Source organism: Plecotus auritus (assembly GCF_963455305.1).
Source record: "Plecotus auritus genome assembly, chromosome: 7".
Classification (NCBI taxonomy): Eukaryota; Metazoa; Chordata; class Mammalia; order Chiroptera; family Vespertilionidae; genus Plecotus; species Plecotus auritus.
The window spans coordinates 84,192,358-84,207,974 of record NC_137774.1 but is presented as its reverse complement, the minus strand read 5'-3'; the positions used below and the strand labels follow the sequence as shown (position 1 = coordinate 84,207,974).

The 15,617-nt window shown below is 48.5% G+C and overlaps 1 protein-coding gene across 1 annotated transcript in view; it reads right to left on the bottom strand.

The window, feature by feature from the left end:
• Nucleotides 1–15,617, bottom strand: part of XYLT1 (xylosyltransferase 1) — a 309,698-nt gene that overhangs the window by 38,619 nt on the left and 255,462 nt on the right. The window contains exon 6 of the mRNA XM_080679050.1: nucleotides 4,662–4,742. Coding sequence (XP_080535176.1) covers nucleotides 4,662–4,742 — 81 coding nt within the window. The remainder of the gene's footprint in view (nucleotides 1–4,661; nucleotides 4,743–15,617) is intronic.

The window sequence follows — 15,617 nt, the reverse complement described above, 5'->3', positions numbered from 1 at the left end:
ACTCATCTCTACAATGGGGTAACACCTGCCGAGTGAGGCTGGAATGAGATAACATACTTGGAAGCCCAGGGCCTTCCCATGGTCATTGAGGAAACTCGGTCCTCCACAATTCCGACATCACTGTCCAAACTTTATAAAGACGAGGTAACGAGGGTATGGGGAGTCAAGGTAATTTTTGAAGTTCTACGGCTGTCACATGACATAGCTGGCTGTAGCCCAGTGCTCGCGCTCTTAAAACTACATCACACTGTACCCCAGAACTGAGCACTGGGCCTCTGTGACCTTGAATTAGGTAGAGAACTTAGATCAACCAAGACAGGAAAAGTCCCTGAGGAAATGCTATTCTGGCTGAGGGAAATGCTTTTTCCTCTCCATCTCCCTGTAAGGGACTTGTCCCCACACACTGCGACTTGATCAGGTTGCCAAGATGTGGGAAACTTCCCCGATGATCCCTAAGCCAAAGCCAGGAGCTCCTGGAGGTGTCTGCAAAGACCCGCTTACTCAGGCTGCGAGTAGACTTTGGGGCACCTGCTTCTGCTAGTCCTGCCCAAGCTATCTGGGAAAATGGTAGTTGTGCTATGTGTCTTTCAATCTAGTTACTTTATTTTTGGAGGAAAGCAAGGAGGAGCAGTGAACACAACACTCCCCTTCATTTAATTACAGGGACAGTCAGGACCAATTTGGCAGCTATTAAAATACTAGTTTGCCTTTATGCCATCTCTTCGCAGTGGGAGCTGGAAGTCCAAATTGGCTGCTAAGGGCTGGCGATGGGGACAGAAGGTCAACACCGCTATTAGGAACCATGTGGAGTTAAAAACAGAGGCACTATGTGGCCTGTTCTGTTTGTCTCACTGCTTGCTTTTGTCCCTCCCCATCTCTTTGTCTTTTAAGCTCTCTGCTCTGTCACAATGTCTTTTACAAGAAATTGGCCCAGAAGCATCGGAATGGGAAGGGACTTTGGGGACCATCTTGCTCATCCTGCTTGTTTTCCAAAGGGAGGAGATGAAGCCCAGAGAGGCCGAGTGGCTGCCTCAAAGCCAGCCAGCACGTTGGAGGCAAGCAGGACCAGAGCACAGAGAGGTGTCCCCATGCAGGGACGCCCAGCTCTGGGGACACAGTCCCCTGCGTCTGAGCCCTGGCCCTGGCCTCGCTGTGTGAGCTTAAGCAACTCCTTCATCTCTCTGAGTCTCAGTTTCCTTATCTGTGAAATGGGGCTAATAAGCTGGGAAGAGTCACCAGCTGGAGCCACAAATTAAAACCACCACAAAGGACAATAGAACCAATGAAAGTTAAGTTAATGGGAAAAGGGGGGTGGTCACAAGGTACAAACACCCAGTTATAAAACAAATAAGACCTGGGGCTGTCATGTACAGCACGGTGACTATAATCAATAATACTGCAGTGTGTATTTGAAAGCTGCTAAGAGAGTAGATCTTTAAAGTTCTCATGGCAAGAAAAACATCTGTAAGTACATGTAGTGATGAATGTTAACAAGACATTTTACAATATCTACACATATCAAATCATTATGCCATACACCTGGAACTAAGCTGATGCTATATCCTAACTTAAAAAATAGACTCCTGCCAGTGAACTACTTGGTGATTTGATGGGATGCGTTTATTTTACTTTAACCCTCTCCAGAAATAATGAAAAAGAATTACACGATCAAAAAACTAAAAGCACTACGAGCCAGGGCTTGGCGATAGCAGGTGGACCGCTTGAGTAGCCATATCTGAAGTCAGACGCTGATGCTTGAGTTGCATTATACAATGACTCCCTTTCCTCCTTAAGCCACTTGGAGCTGGGTGTCTGTCATTTCCCACCCACTGCGTCCTTCCTGACACAGGACCAGCACAGGGACTGGAGCTGAGCTCTGCACATGTGGGACAGAAGACGCAGGAGATAGGCATAGGCTAAGCTTGTTCGTGTCGTAGGTGAGACCGCAGCTAATGAAGCAGAGAGTGGCAGACGATGACATGTTGGTTCATGTTACTATTAAATTAACACTAAATTACTGACTTGATTCATCAAGTGAGAGAATCCAAGCTGAGGACTCATGGGTGGGTGTTGGAACATGTGAGCTATTCTGTCCTTGGATTTTTAGGGTTTTAGAAGGAGGTACAAGCAACATCTCTTTAGCCTCAGACTCTGTCCTGTCCCATGCTATTCGGATACCACCTGTCAACTGTCGATGCACATCAATTAGATGGGATATACTCACACACCCAGAGGCACGACTCTGACCCATACACCATCTGTTTCTTTCTCCCAACAGCAACATTTTAGTCCAGTACTTATCATGGCACTGCCATCATTATCGTCACCACCACCATCATAGGGCATTTACACTATGCCAAATGTCTTTATGCAGCATCTCATTTAATCTTCCCAACAATCCCATGAATGTAGGTCTGTTAATATTTCCATTGTACAGGTAAAGGAAAAGGCTCAGAGAAGTCAAGCCACCTGTCCAATGTAACACAGCTAGGACACGGTAGAGCAGAGCTCTCACCCTAGAGGTGTAATCTCAAAGCCCGTGATTTTAACCTTTGTCTGATACCCAGTTCCTAGTATGGCGGCTGGAAACAGTAATCAGAGAACAAATACTGACTAGGCTGAAACGAGAATAGTAGGGTAGATGTAATTCAGACATGTCTATCAACTTACAAGCTCTGTTCTCTATGTGCGACTTTATTTGCCCAAAACATGTATGACAAGGTTACCTAGAAGGGAAAAAGCGTCTTCAATCTCTACCGAAGGTGGGGACATGAAAACGTGGCCTAGTTTTGATAGCTAGCCACCTCTAAGGAATCTTGTTCAGCTCTGCCTCATTCCCATGGGCTTTGGGACTAGAGACCTGGGTTCAAATTCCAGCACTTTCCAGCTATGTGACAAGGGAACCACCCCCCCTCTTTTTTTCTGACAAATGGGGCTACTAATTCTTGTCTCTGCATTGAGTGACTGTAAGAATGAAAAGGGTCCAGCAGAGCAATGGACACTTAGCAGGGACACAACACACAGAGGCTATAATTCTTCTTCCTCCGCCAGGCCTCCCCCACCTTAGTTACCGGCCATGCTATACTCATCTGTGCTAATTTACAGAGCGTCCTTAAATCTGGGGCTCTTTTTATAATCCTCACATGAGGATATGTTTATTGATTTTTAGAGAGAGAAAGGAGAGAGAGAGAGAGAGAGAGAGAGAGAGAGAGAGAGAGAGAGAGAGAGAGATTAGTTGCCTCCCATACACACTCCGACTGGGGACCAAGCCTGAAAGCTAGGTATGTGCCCTAAATGGGAATCGAACCCGCTACCCTTTTGGTGTACAGGATGATGCTCCAACTGAGCCACCCAGCCAGGGCAAGTAAAGAATGCAAGTTGTCAATAGGACAGGAACAATCTATAAATAGACAGCTGGATGAAATCAAAGTTAAACTGTAGGAAATCGATACACCACAAGGACTCTGGGTGACTGCTCCAAAGCTCAGGAAACAGAGCCTGCAGCTTCCTTTGTCCCTCCCTGCTGTGGATAACTGGGTGAACTAAGTCACAGAGCCAGCCAAAGCCACACCTCCACCAGCAGCGGCGAGAACACCAAAAGCAGAGATCACAAACTGAAATGCCAATGGGGCCAGGTAGGGAAGGGGGACAGGTGAGAACTTCAGAGACTTGGAAAACCTTCTTATCTTTTAAGATGAACTGGAAATCTGGATTTTCATGGGAAATACTGCTATTTTTAAATGGGACTATTAATTTTCAAATAGAACACTTGAAGTAAACACAACAAAACAAAACCAACACGAGGGACAAACAAAACAGGTTAACAAGCTAACATCACCCTATGAGCTGCCAGGTTGTGTCCCGAGGTCAACTCTAAGATGCTAGAGTGCTCCTGGGCTGGATTTTAATGGTATTTTACCTCTGGATGGTGTTGCTGATCATGCAATCCCTCCTACAGGGGTCGTGCAAGACTGTATCCCTTCAGGCTGATCTCTGGCCATGGAGATTTGGACCCAGTTTAAAGCTGGATGGTAGTGATGCTATTTGGCACTGTTCATTTTAATGAGGGAGGTGCAATGGGTCCAAATGGGCGTTGGGTGCCTCAAATTCCTGCCAAAGTCTTGGGCAGCAAAGTGAGGCAATGGTGAGGGCACAGGGCTGGAGTCAGGATACTGGAGTTCAACTCCATGCTGGAATGAGACTCTTTTCCACTAGAGAGTAAATTCCCTAAGAGCGAGGATTTTGTTTTGTTCACTGCTAGAAGGCTGCCCGGCACACACGCTTGGCATTAGGCTAATATTTGTTGAATGACTGGCTGACCAAATGGTTGGGGACATCACAAGCTATGGGCCTCAGTCTTCCCACCAATAAAGTGGGAATTAACAAGGCTGCCCTATTTACCTCGAAGTTGCCACAATGGGACACTGGATGCACAAAAGTGCTTGACAAAAGGTGTAAAGGGCAATGACCTGAGGAGAAACATTTATTATGATCTCTGCCCTTCACTGACATCAGAGGGACAACTTTAGATCCCACCGTGGCTACCTTTCTCCCACCCTCAGTTTTCTTCTGGCTGCACCAAACTGCTTAAAAGGAAGCCCCAAAATGATCACTCAGATTTTCATTTCCATTTTGTACAAAGACGAGGGAAGATATGCTACCTTGCATTGTCCCGGCCGTGTGACTTCAAGAAATTCATATCTCGGTATCGGGAGAGAAATGCCACCAGTTGGTCATTTGTCCTGTAAACAAACAAAGAGTAAAGTCAGAATCTACCAGAGACAACGGGGAATTGAGTCTTGGCTCCATTCTTTGTCACGGAAAACAGCATCCCTCCTTTCACACCACACCCGCTGTAAAGGCTGTATTCTTTCATGAGTCGCCATCACTGGTCTCACCACACCATACTAAAACGGACTGTCTGCGTGTCTCCTGTATGGTCCCTGCACTGTGAGCTCCTTGAGGATAAGCATAACATCTTATTTTGGAATCTTCGGTGCCAAAGTTACTATTTGGGCTTGACAAATAGTAAGTCATCATTGCGTAGCTCAATGCAAATACATAGCAACTCCAGGGCCTTTGCACTTGCTGAGTGTGGCAAGTCCTGTCCTGTATCTTCCCTTTACTAGCCGCCTGTGGTTATCCAGGTCCCCTTTCAAATGTCATCTCATCAGAGAGGTGTTTTATAGCCACCCCACCTAACGTGGCACCCGCGCCCCCCCCTGCCTTTATCATATCACTTTATTGACTTCACCCTCTTACCAACATCTGAAGATGTTGAACTGCCTGACATTAGGATTTTACGTTCCATCAAGATAGAACTAGCTGCATTTGCTCATCACTGGCATGTAGCAGGAGCTACATGAATGTTTGTGGATGAATAAATGACTCAAAGTGAGATGAGTGTGAACTGACTCTTTCAAATGTATTTTGAGAAATGAATGAATGAGTGAATGAACGAGTGACTACCAAGTTCTCAATAACCACTGGGCCACTGATTGAGAGATCTTTAAAAAAGATAAAGTGCGACACAAACAAATGACAACGTTCCCTGCATTGTTATCCCAAACGTATCACCATCAATCTCGGCACTAGCTGTGTAGTCACAGCTAATCAGCGTGTGCACACAGCTGTGACAGCATTTTAAAAGGCAGTCACACCGGTTTCCATCTGCCAGAAATGTAGTCGCCGCTTCCACTGAATAAACCCAAACAGGTAACCTGTGCTGAAGTGACAGCTCCTTTATCATCAGGCTTCTCTGCTCAGGGTTTTTTTATTTAGAAGAAAAGGGTTAACCATTGTTTCAAGTTGGGAGAAATGTGCAGGCAGTGGAAAGGAAGGACATTTATGGAAACAGACTGGGACACCTTTGGGCGGCAGGCAGGTACCTTAGAAGGTGATGCCTGGGCTCAAGATGCAGGAGAATCTGGAGACAGATCCCTGGGGCTCTCCTGACCAGGCTCTGTCTCGAGGTAAGTCATTTACCTTCCCTGGACTCACCTGGGTGGGTTTAAAGGGCACACAGTAGGTGTACAATAAGTACAAGCTTCTCTACTCTCTTTGCCTCCCATCATCTGGTCCAAGCTGCCACAACCCCTCACTGCTCGCTCCTTCATTTCCCTGCATCTCCCTGCAGTCGCGCCTCTCCAAGCCCCTGTTCTGTGATTGGATGACTCATGTTTGACCAACTCATAATTCCAGCGGAGGGGGCACAGAGCAGTTAAGAGATGCTGCAGTAGAAATGAGCACTGCCGATGTCCCGTCTCATTACTGAAATAAACACCAATTCAAAACCAGCCCTTCCAGCAGGCAAACTCCGGAGAAACCCCGTGCGCCTGCCACGAGCTAAATCCGGCACACACAGCGACTCAGCCCTGCTGGTGCTCAGAGGTGAACCCCGGGGATGCAGACAAAGGCTCGCCCCACGTGTCTGCACAATGATGGTGCATCTCCTGTGTGGACAAACCTGCCCACTCACTGCAAGGTGAAGCCCACGCGTGCACCACGCCAAGTGACGGCAGCTTGTGGGCAGAGGGCCTCTTGAAGTTGCTGGGAGAGGTCTTAACTGAAGCAGCCTATAAAAAATTAAAGCGAGCTCCCTCCGAACCATCTACACGTCCTAGCATTTCCTATTCACCAGCCCCCTCGCTACTCTCTGTGCCAGTTCATTATTGTTGTCCTGATGAATACGGGGACAAGTTAACCTCTGAATGGGTCCCTGGCAGCAGGAATAATAAACAGGGGCCTCTCAGTAGACTCAGGGGAAGGATTGAGGGGGCCGGGTTGGGGCTCCCGGGGGGCCCCCCTCTCTCGAAGCCTCAGGCCTCCTAGGGTCAGCGGTTGCAGCTCCATTTGGCAACCCCAGAAAGCCCTTTCAGGGCCCTGAGCTGGGGCCATTTTCACATTTACCGCTTCACCAAGTCCCCATCTGACGGGGATGAATAGGCATTTAGCGAATTTACTTAGCGATGCTTCCACATGAAATCCTCTCAAAAGATGACATCTTGGGGGAGGGAGGGCTGACAGGGAGGGAGCCGTGGATTCCAGGCCCAGAGCTTATGGGTAAAGCTGCTTTTCAAAGCAGAGAGCACACAGCTCTCTGAGCGGTATCCCCTCTCCCTGGGGCCCGGTCCCCCTCGCTCTCCCTCTGCTTAAAAAGCCTGCTGGGAATTCTAAAGCCTGTCTCCCAGCCCTCTCCAAGGGGAGAGGGAATTCGGCTGGGGACCAAGTTTTCCTATTGTTGCTTGCAGACGCCTGTCGATAATTGCCTACATAATATTTAGTTCTCTCCAGATAATTAACAGCTTGCGATCTGTTGACATTTTACCCAGTCCTAGTCTCTCTCTCCCCCTCACACACACTTCTCACTCACTCTCTCTGGTGGAGTCATTTGCCAAGTGGCTCCCACAGCTCAGCACTGTGTCTGTCTCCCCACCAATTTCTTTGCACCTTGTGCAGAAAGCATTAGAAGGCGTTTCTCTTCATCTGTTCTCTGACTCATGATGGTGACTCAGGTCCATCACGGTTCCCTCCGGAGACACTGGGACATCTTTGTTTTAATAAACATGGTTTTCAATAAACACATATTAAAATAAGTATATTGGAACCATATGGGGATATTGGTTGAAACAAATAAATAAATGAATAATGAAAGAAACTCCACTGACCACGTATGGAATGTCCACCATAGCCCAGGCCCCATGTTATTGCATTGAGTTTTCACAAAGATGCCATCAAATGTGAGCTTCATTTCCATTTTACGGATGGGCAGCTGAGACTCAGAGAAGTCACCCCTTTAGTAAAATGAAGATTCAGGATTGGAACTACCAGATCGACCACTTCACCAATGAATGTGTGAATAAATGAACGAGTGAGTGAGTGAATTCCACTCCTGGTGCAGAAAACATACGGTGCTCTGAGGCCTCCCCATTGCATCTGGTCTTCACAGCAAGAGCACCAGCCTTCTGCTGTGAGATGCCGTATCTCAGGCTCCCCCAACACCTACTGAGTTAAACTCTGCTTTTTAAAAAGATTCCCAGGTGAGGCGCCTGCCCTTTAGAGCTTAAGAAGTGCTGCTTTAAGTCAAGCATGGATATCGGTAGTTAATTCTCTTTCCTTCTTCATCTTCTCCCCATGGGCTCTTCCTGAAAGCCCAGACCTCGAGCATGTTCCTTTCATCTCTGTAAGCCTCACGTGTTGCGAGTATTAAGTAAAATAATGCGTGTAAGACCTGTGCAGTGGCACCTGGCATATCCTAAGCCTTTGATAAATGTTGCCTATTACTTAACAATACAGGGTGGAGCAAACGCAGGTTTACCGTTGTGAGTACACGAAACACAGAGTTTATTCTTATGTTCTTATTTATTGATTATTGTGTTAGTTTCCATACGGAACACTGTAAGCCTCCTTTTGCCCCGCCCTGTACTGTTATTGCCATTTTGAGCGCCTAAGACATTTGCATAGGCTCAGCAGTGCAAGGACGCAGCCTACTTTGAACTTGGAAGGCTTCCTGTGCATCACACCCACGCGACGTTCTGCGGAGCATGGTCTGAACACCCCTAGAAGGGACTTATCCAGTCTCCAAGCTGGTGTCAGAGTTGGGAACTGTCTCCCAGGGGCCCCTGCATCACCACATGTGTCTAATTTGCATAATGGCTCTGGGCTGCACACACAGGGAGGGGCATGGCTCACTCTCTGGTCCTTCCCCACACACCCCCTCACCCAGGAGCCCAGCCACAGCCATGCCATCTGCTGGCACGTGTGACAGGCGAGGAGAGGATGGAGCCTGCTTAGCCTCCACTAGGAAGAGGCCCAACACAGAGCTCACTTCCCTTCTCTGGGTCCCTCCTGCCCCCCACACTTGGGCCCCAAATCTCCTCCAATAGAGGATGCTGAGAAGAATCAGGGGTGCTCACGACGAAGGGTGAGGCTGACGGTGCTCAGGCAGAAGTGAAGCACAGAATTTTGTGAATGTCAGGATTCAGGATTTCAAACCCCTGATGCAGACTGGCAAGTCTGCACAGACCCGAGGGACCAGATTCAGCCCTCCTGGGCATGGGGCGTGGGCCACCTGTGGAGCAGAAATGTGCAGGAGGGTAGTGAAGGAAGGACAGTGGGATGGGACAAGCAGAGGGTGGTGAGGGTCCAGGAGGCACCTTCAGTCTGAGCTCAGTTTCTACTCCTGGTATATCATCTGTACAGTGATCTCACCTCATATGTATGTTCCATTTATATACCACTTTAGCTTCACCCTGAGCAACAATCTATGTGATCGCTTGTGTACCTTTTCTCCCTCAAATTTTAAATTGAGGTAAACATATAAGCTTGCATTTGCCATCTCAACCGTCGTTAAGTGTAGAGTTCCATAGTGTTAAGTACATTCATACTGTTGTGCAACCACCACCACCATCCATCCCCAAACTTCTTTTCATCTTGCAAAACTGAAACTCTGAACTCATTAAATAACGACTCCCTATTTCCTCGCTGCCCCGAGCCTCTGGCAACCACCGTTCTTCTGTCTCAATGAACAGTCAAATTCATACAGTAGACAAACGCTAGATATCTCACCTAAGTGGAATCACACGGTATTTGTCTTTTTTGTGACTGGCTTCTTTCACCCAAAATCCTGTCCTCAAGGCTCATCCACATGGTAGCATGTGTCAGAACTTCCTTCCTTTTTAAGGCCAAGTAATATTCCATCAGGGAGTACCACTGTCATGTATTTTCCTGTTACATGTGAAAAGCAACAACTACTTGTCTGTGTGACTCTGCCAGGGGCATATGTAGGGTGGCCAACGGATCTGGTTTGCCCGGGACTCAGGGGATGCCCCGGGCATAGAGTTCTTAGTTTTAAAGTCAGACAGTCCTAGGCAAACCTAGATGAGCTGGTGACTCCAGGCAGATCGATCTGCTGAGGGATGTGTGACCACAGGAGAAATGTCACACTCTGTCCTTCGATGACGAGCCGAAGCGTACAGAAAACACAATGGTGGGATGGCCAACTGTAACCCTGTCCTATGCTTTTAAAATGATGATTATGGAAACTCAGATTACAATGAGATAGAGAATGAAATGACAGCAATGGCAACAACATCTGACACTGGAGTGCCTGCTGTGGGGCCAGGCACTATTCTAAGCATTTGTTAACCCACTTAATCCTTATGGCAACCCTGTGAAGTAAATGCTATTATATTCATGTCCATGTTTTAGGACAAGTACGTACCTGTTTTATGCAATGATATATCCTGCTGTTCTGTCTAATAAGCACACACAGGTGAACTTCACCTTTTAATGGCTGCACAGAATTCTGTGGATGGGCACAGCTAATCCCCTAGCGATGGACATTTAGATTACTCCCCCCTCCCCTTATAGATTCCGCTACTATGAACATCTTTGCATATTTATCTTTCCAGATGTAGGTAGGATAGATGGATTAAATTTCTAGATGTGGAATTGTTCATGCAAAGGGCACTTTTTAGTCTCTCTTTGCTTTCAGAAAGAGGCACGAATAGGAATGAGGCTGCCCCAGTGGAGGGCATGGCTGGGGCCCCTTGCCATTGCACAGGAAGCAAGCCAGCCAGCCACCAGGCAGGTGGGGAGGGGGAGAAAATGGCAAAGATGACAGAGTAAGAGTGGGGAATGCCCTGCAGAGGCTGGTGGGCCTCTCTGGCAGGCTGGTGAGGCCAGGCAGGGGCCATCTAGCTTCCTGCTACCAAAAACCAGTGGGACCCAAATGGGCTTTCCGTCCAGGAGCGAGGGGTGTGTGTGGGGATGCACAGAGCTATCTCCTCCAATGCCCGGGGAGCTGCTCCAGCTGGTGCCCATCTGTCTGCTAACTGGGCCCCTTAGACAATACTTTTTGGGGAGCCTGGCTATAGTCCTGAGATGAGCAGGCATTGGGTCTAATTCTGTTCTGTTCCTCCAGGACTTGACACATAGTAGGTGCTCAACAACTATTTACTGTCATGCTTAATAAATGCCCCGGGGGTGGGGGGCTGGTGTGCAGGGCTCCTAGGTGCGGCTCCGGGCCTAGCACAGCGCCTGCCTCCCTAGAGGGGCTCTGCCCAGGAAGGCAGAGAGCTCTGTCCCTCACTCTGCATCCGTGCCTTTGCCCAGCCCATTCCCTCACCCAGGATGCTCTTCCCCATGTCCTCACCCAGAACTGGGAGAGTCGTGGGGCAGCGAACCCCAGGGCATGGGCACACACGGAGTCATTCCATTGCAGAAAACCTCTCTTCATTGCCTACAAAGTGCTAAGTGCGCCTCCTCCCTCCTTTAACCTCACCATCACCCCAGCAAGCCAGCACTAGTTTACAAGTGAATAAGGTCGGGCTCAAGGAAATTTAACGGCTTGGCCACAGTCTTAGGAGAGGGGAGAGGAGGTAGGGACCTCCGCGCTAGGTCCAGAGTCAGGGCTCTTCTCAGTCCTGCTTCCTGTGGTGAATATGCTTCATGCATGTGCTCTGTTTCGTTAGAAAGAGCCAGGAAACAAACACAGGAGTCCGCAGCGGCCGTCTGAAGCCTCCTACATCCCTCCCAGGGGATCACTGCCCACACCAGTTGCACACCAGGAGTGACAGATAAAGCCTCTGTCCCGGGGGTGGGCTGTGCTGCTGCGCTTGTCTGACATCACCTACTTTCCTCTCCCTGCATTCCACCTCCCGAGTGGTTCGAACCCATTTCCCATGTGGCTTATTTCTGTTTGGGTGGGGGCAGTGACTGCCATCACTTTGTCCCTGACTCTCTGGACGGGTCATGCTTGGACCCTACTGAAGTCTTCTTGTCTAATAAGGCAGCCAGGATTCCAGAACCGTAAGAAAGGTCCAGAGCAAAGCACTGGGATCAGAAAAGGGTGAACCCCGATTCAAATGCAGTCAGTTTACAGTGACACCCATGTTTGCGAGATGCAGGGGAAAATGGATGGGAAAATCTAGGTGCTGTATTTCTTCCAGGATCCCGTGGGCACAATTACAGCCACAGTTGGGGACCCATAAGCTCTTCTGGAACGTAAGTGCGATCACGCCCCCTTTTCTATCAGGGGTGGGCAAACTTTTTGACTCGAGGGCCACAATGGGTTCTTAAACTGTACCGGAGGGCCGGAACAAAAGCATGGATGGAGTGTTTGTGTGAACTAATATAAATTCAAAGTAAAGGAGTGGAGGGGAGAGCAAAAGAACCCTCCGCTCTTTCGGCTCCGCGGGCCGGAAAGAACAGCCGAACGGGCCGGATCTGGCCTGCGGGCCGTAGTTTGCCCACGGCTGTATGCTCTCCATCCCCTGCAGGGCGGTGCCCTGACTCCCTAACAAGCATGCAGAGTGGTTTGTGAGCTTGCCCTGCCTGCTCCATCTTTGCAATTACTTGAAGTTTTCTAAGCGTCCTGAGCTCTTCATCACTCTAAGCCTTTGCACGCTGTCTGCTCTCCTGGGAAACATCTCCCATTTCCTGACGGGTCAGGTGCCAGACACCTGGAACAGCAGCGGATAAGGTAGCTGTGGTCCCGTATCCTCAGGTAGCACACAGGACAGTGGGGAAGGGAGACCTACAGGTATAGTCTTATGATGGGGGGTGAAATATCGGGTGAACTGACACACCATGCACACTAGAGACGCCAGGGGCTGGTGGCTCCATCCACTCAGGCAGACAGCACATCAGAGAACCACCTGGATAACAAAACCCGCTCACTTCTCATTGGATTTGTCATTTTTTTTGTTACCGACAAAAACATTTCAGAATTAAAACATGCTCATCGCCGTTGCAGGAACTAGCAAATCATTTCTCAAACTCTCCACGCTTTCACAGAACATTTGTAAGACACACATTTTTCTTTTTGATTGTACACAAGCCATTCTGAGCAGCAGTTTATCTGACCGTCCATCAGTGGGAACTTTTCACACATCAGCCCTTCCTCCAGATATTATGGAAAGGTCACTGATAAGCATCAGCATCCAGAGGCTACGTCTGATCCTAGAACACCAACAGGAATCATGAATGAAGAACTAAATTGTCCTTCAGCAGTGGCGTGTGTGTGTGTGTGTGTGTGTGTGTGTGTGTGTGTGTGTATGCGTGGTCTATTTGATTGTTATTTTAATTATCTGAGATCTGGTTGTCCTCTTATATCACCAGACATCTCAAACGAGCAGAACATTTTGGTTAACTGAATTGCGCATCCCCTTACAGCCACTGATTACAGGCAGTTGTTTGATTTGGTTCTGGGGGGAGGGAAGGGGAACAAGACCAGGTCTGCTCTGGAGGACAAAGATTGAATCTTAAAAGTACATGTGATTTAGGTAGAAAAGTGAAATCCCGGCCACGATAAAAGCTATTTTCAGAGAAGCATTTGTAGAAATTTCTCTCTGATCTTTGCCACGTTGTTGCTGTTGATTTTCAGCCAGTTTCTCAAGTTCACTGAGCCTGCGCTTCCCAATCTGCACAAAGGGGATAACAACCAATGGTCTCTAAGTTGCCTGTGTGTTGTGGGCGTGGCACACATAGTGGTTGGCCCGTAGTAGGTGCTCAGTAAATGGAAGCCCACAGAAGGAGGTTCCTACGGCCTTTGCTTAGAAATGCCAGAGGAGTCATTCCATTGCAGAAAACCTCTCTTTTCTATCAGGGGTGGGCAAACACAGGAAACAAACACAGGAATCCGCAGCGGCCGTCTGAAGCCTCCTACATCCCTTCAAGGGGATCACTGCCCACACCAGTTGCACACCAGGAGTGACAGATCAAGCCTCTGTCCCGGGGGTGGGCCGTGCTTCTTCGCTTGTCTGACATCTGAGCCCCTTCACCTACTTTCCTCTCCCTGCATGCCCACTGCTTGCCAGTCCTCCACCAACCTGTGACATTTTTATCCCACACACCTGTGTTCTTAGCACCAGTGTAAGTTAGGTATGTTTACCCTTGACTGTAAGCGACTTGAGGACGGGAATCTTGTCTGATTCATCTGTATTTCCCCAGTGTCCAGAATAGGCCCTATACCTCTAGCAGGTTCTAGCTGCCTTATGCATCTTTCTCTCTGGGGTCCCCATGCCCATTTCAGAGTGGCCCACAGCAATTGTTCAGGCTATGTGTGTTGCATTCCAGAATAAGGGCCTTTGTCCATATTTCTGCCCAATCAGCTCCTGCTTATCTTTGTAAGAACCGGCTCAGTGTCAGCTCAGCTGGGAAGGGCTAGAGTATAAATAAGCATTAACCTAAACTGAACTGTAAAGCTCAACTTTCCCTCTTGCGTGTGTGGCTAAGACCCTCCCCCTCCCCCCCGCCTCCACACACATTTTACACTACCCTGGGTTTATAGAAACGATGGCAAAGACCTATGGTAATAATTTATTAATTCCAATTTCACCAGAAAGGAGTCCCTAATGCACCAACACTAACATATCAGAATTTGGAGCAATGAAAATAATGCAGACCCAAGACCAGAGAGACGTAGGTTCAACTCCTGGTTCCACCACTTATTAACTGTGTAGCCTGGGGCAGGTCATTTGAAGTTCAATTTCCACACCTTTAAATCTGAGGATGGTAACAATATCTACTTTATAGGTTGTGATAAGGATTGAATGAGATAAGAGGGCAGTAACTGTTTTTCACAATGGAAAAATCCTAGCTGATAGAGAAACTGGTACTGGAGGTGGGGTAATGAATGGTGCGTAGGGGGAAGCACAGAGGTCTCCTCGAGGCTGAGTAGGCTGGCCCACCCAATGCTAGACTGTTAGCTGTTATTGTTGTTACTATCATGACTTCTTCTCCGGGACTGGAGCCTGTGTTCTGCTGGGGGTAGGATACCACAGGATCTCCATCGCTCAGAATGTCAGGGCCAGGTCAGTTCAGATTTCAGCCCCGGGGTGGGACTGAGCTCGAAGGACAGCTGACTGTCACCGATAGCCTTGGGCAACATGCCAGGTTTCCTAGCCCCTCTGTCCTGGAACAAGGTCAAAATGCGCTGCCACACAGAGAAGCCACACGCTCCCCACAGAAAAACAAACACCAGGGCCACCTCGGCAGACCTCAAGCACACGCAGATTCTTGGCTCGAGAAAGGGAGCCTGGAGGGAGGACCAGGACATGCTGCACCCAGTATATTCTTTCCCCACGGAGTTCCAAGGCTGCGTGTTTATTTCAGAGGACTGAAGAGACGTTAAAAAAAGAAAGCAGGCTGTTGAAACCGAGGACACAGGCTCTGAGGTACGGATCTGCAGTTCTCAGAGACAGAAAACTTCTAAAACGTTCTAAGAGACACTTGATCATAGAGCTCAGTGGTTCTCTGGCAGCATCTGGGGTGGTCCTACTTCCTGCCGGCTGGAGGGGGAGGGGGCAGCCTCTGGCTGGCTCACTTGAGGTTTCTGCAGAGAACAGCCTGTTTACCATATTAGGATTGTGGGTGAAGCTCAAATTGAAAAAAAAAGAATATGTAGAAGCTTCAAAATAGAAGCTCCAAAATCATTAAGGAGGATGGCCACTTTAGATTCCAATCCTTTGGTTTGGGAGGAGGGCAGGGTATAGCATCTGTGTACACCTCTGGCAGGACTGGCTGGGCTCTGCTCTCACTCACTGTCTCACCTGGGCTGGTGCAATTACTCTGAGCAGCACAACTGCCTTTTAAATAACGGGATTCATAACAGG